At 48.9% G+C, this 3,806-nt stretch overlaps 1 protein-coding gene across 1 annotated transcript; it reads right to left on the bottom strand.

Moving 5' to 3' along the window:
* LOC134612713 (proteasome subunit beta type-11-like) lies at positions 1-1,032 on the bottom strand. The gene has a single exon (XM_063457133.1). The coding sequence runs from the start codon at positions 902-904 to the stop codon at positions 92-94; it is 813 nt and encodes a 270-aa protein (XP_063313203.1). The 5' UTR covers positions 905-1,032; the 3' UTR covers positions 1-91.
* Between the last annotated feature and the right edge of the window lie 2,774 nt (positions 1,033-3,806).

Consider the following 3,806-nt stretch of genomic DNA (forward strand, 5'->3'; position numbering starts at 1 on the left):
TTATAAAGACTACTCCTTTATTTTTCTCAAAACAACATTTTGTGTCCATTCCTCACCCTCCACCAGACTAGGGATTGGCATGATACTCCTTTCATTTTCTTGCTTCTTTTTCTTGCTTTTCCTCTTGAACCAGTCTCTTATACATCGCTACTAGATCCTCCCTGGCATCCTTCTCACACCCACTTTCTTTTACCATATACACATCAACAAAACCCCCAGAGTATGCATCTCTTCTCCCTGCATGGCATACTGCTCGCCTTGCTAGCTGACGAGCCACTTCCTCTTCCATGCCTGGTCTGTATCCATCATCAATAATGCTGTAAGCGTAAGGAGACCCTGATCCCACAGAGATGACATCAGAGCTGATACGGGTTCCATCATTGTATACATAACAAATGCAAGGTCCATTCCGATCCCAACCAGACAGAGTTACAGCAGCACAGATATCCATGCCACGAAATGGCAACATCATCGTACTCAACATTTTAGCTGCCCCTTTCACACTGGGCATATATCCATTCCGCAGCTGGTAGAGGCGACACTCCCTTGCAAGAACTCGTCCAAAGAACTGGCAATCGGCAGCGCTCCCAGATGTAGAGGCAATTAGATGACTATGTATGAGAGTAGCTTTGCGGCTGTCTGGGCTGCAAACAAGTTTTCCAGCTGAAGAGCGTGAGTCTGTTGCAACCATTACCCCTTTATCGTAGAGAAAAGCCAAGGTAGTAGTGCCATGGGCTGGTGGTGGAGGACCAGAGGGGCTGCGATGTGAAGATGTCACTTTGTAGGGAGGCAGAAGTAGACGAGGATAGCCTGAAGAATTCAAATGAGGTAATCTGCAGAAGTCACGCTGCAGAATTTGCCTTGAGAGGGTCACATCCCAGCCACAGACGCTCTGTAAAGCCATGGAATCGAGAAATATCTTGATTAAGTTATTGGTCTGGTGTATGCCACTTTTAGATAGCTTGCTCTGTATGAATTAGGATGCTGGAAACATCATCAAGTTTATATCAGAATTTGTGTGGGGCCCTGATGAGGTCCGGACAGTCCATGGATATTTAGCTGTGTTATATGACCAAAATGCAAACAGTGATCTCTGCCTGGACAAGTTCCTTTCCCATTACTAGGATGCAAGTTTGACCTCCTATGTTATAAGATACTTGGGCAGACGCTGTTTTGTGCGTGTACAATGGAAATGTAGATGACAAATGATTTGCGAAGCAGCTTCATAATGCTAATAACGTTAACACTATACTATTTGCAATACTGCCAAAACAATTAATATTATTACAGCATTCAATCATATATAGTTTTATTCAATAAATTATGGACTACAGCACATTGGCAAAGACATTTAGGTCAAAAGGGCCAAACAAAATGGATTTTATATATATATATATATATATATATATATATATTATTTTTTATTTTTTTTAACGACAGGAGACAGGCATTTAAATATTACAATACTATAGGTCCCCTGCCACCTTTGATTACTTTTCTGGTATAATCAAGATTCCATTTAGTAAACCGATCATTGTTTTTGGAATCTACCATCCGCCTAGCTTTCCAGTACATTCCCTTTCTGACATAGCCCAACTCCTTAGTGAAACTGCAACTTAGAACCAAAAAAGTGAAATGTTGGATTAAGGAGATTTTAATACTGATTGGTTGAATCCTAAAAATAATAAATCATGTTCACTGTTTAAGTCTTTGCAGCAAACGCAATTAATTACCTCCCCAACTCGCATTAATTTGAACAGCCAGAACCATACCTTGCTGGATTGGATCCTCTCAAGTTTTCCTGACAGAATCCAGGAGGTGGGCATTCTCCCTAACAGTTTCAGTGACCGCTGCCTAGTGTATTGTGTGAGAAAAATAAAGGCCTTTAAAACCTCTCCCAATGTTATAATCCCCAGGTCTTTAAAAAAATTACATCTAGAATAATTTTTAAATGATCTCCCTCATACCATCACCTTCCCTGCCTCTCACCATCACCCTCCCTCTCACCATCACCCTCCGCTACCTCTCACCATCACCCTCCCCTCCCTCTCACCATCACCCTCCCTCTCACCATCACCCTCCCTCTCACCGTCACCCTCCCCTCCCTCTCACCATCACCCTCCCTCTCAGGGCCGGCGCTACCATTAAGGCGGTCTAGGCAGCCGCCTAGGGCGCCCCTTGGGAAGGGGCGCCGCCAGGAGCGCCGGCCCCCCTAATGCTGCAGCCGCCCGAGCGCTCTGTAGAGCGCCTCAGGCGGCTGCAGCTTCGCCCGGGCTGGTGCGTCCATGAGGGCGCACCGCCCGGGCGCAGCATGAGGAGAGGGGCTGACAGGAGGGAAGCGCTCAGCGCTCCCTCCTGTCACTCCCTCACTGTAGTGTGGCCGAGCCCTGTATGATCCGCCGGTACAGGGAGCATTTGTCTCCTGTACCCGGACGGACTAACAGGAAGTGAACACTGAGTGTTCACTTCCTTTAAGTCCGGCCGGGTACAGGAAACAAAAGCTCCCTGTAGCCGCGGACAGTACAGAGCTCGGCCACGCTACACATAGGTAGGGGAGGGTGGGGGGAATAAAGGGAGGGGGGGAGAAATAAATGGAGAGGGAGGGAGGGGGGAATAAATGGAGAGGGAGGGAGGGAGGGAGGGAGGGAGGGAGGGGGGAGAAATAAATGGAGAGGGGGGGAGAAATAAATGGAGAGGGGGGGATAAATGGAGAGGGAGGGGGGGGGGGGCAGGAGAAATAAATGGAGAGGGAGGGAGGGGGGGGAGAAATAAATGGAGAGGGGGGGAGAGATAAATGGACAGGGAGTGGGGGAGAAATAAATGGACAGGGGGGGGAATAAATGGACAGGGAGAATAAATGGACAGGGAGGGGGGGGAAGCTTAATGTAGCTTAATGTAGTGGTTCTGGTGTCTATAGCCTGTCCCTGCAGGCCTTTTAATGTAAACACGGCGGCACTGCAGCACTTGCGTTAGTTAACATGGGGCATTGTGATGTCATATGGGGGGTGGGGGGGCGGCAAACTTTACTTTTGCCTAGGGCGGCAAAAATCCTTGCACTGGCCCTGCTCCCTCTCACCATCACCCTCCCTTTCACCGTCACCCTCCCCTCCCTCTCACCATCACCCTCCCCTCCCTGTCACCATCACCCTCCCTCTCCCCATCACCCTCCCCTCCCTTTCACCGTCACCCTCCCCTCCCTCTCTCACCTACTCACACCATCACCATCACCTACTCACACCATCACCTACTCACACACAGGATCACCCCCACACACAAATTATCACCCTCCTTACACACACAGCCTCACCAGACACACTGGTAGCATCACCTCACACTGTCACCCCTCACTACACTGTCGTCACCCCCCACACTGTCAGCCTCTTCATGCATCCACACACATGAACCACTCCTAATCCTGTTAATCTCACCCCCTCCAAACTCAGCTGCCTTCACTCTGCCACACTCACCCTGTCACATTAACCCCCTTTAATCCAGTCACACTCGTCCCTCCTACCATGCCACAATTACCCTCCATTTACATTTACCTCCACTCACCCTGTCACACTTCCTCATCAAACCATGTCATGCTCCCTCTATCTCTCTCACTCCCATTTACCCCCTGTCCATTTACCCCCTTCGCCCTCTCACACTCTCCCTGCCACTGGTTCCCCTTTACTCACCTTGTCACAGTCACCAGCTGAAGACATTCATCATACACACACAGTCAGGAAACATAGCTTTGCCATAAACACAATGCACAAAGGCCACAGGCAGAGCGCCCATACACACAGTACACTTCAAGCAGC

This window comes from Pelobates fuscus, chromosome 5 (assembly GCF_036172605.1).
Source record: "Pelobates fuscus isolate aPelFus1 chromosome 5, aPelFus1.pri, whole genome shotgun sequence".
In the NCBI taxonomy this organism is placed as follows: Eukaryota; Metazoa; Chordata; class Amphibia; order Anura; family Pelobatidae; genus Pelobates; species Pelobates fuscus.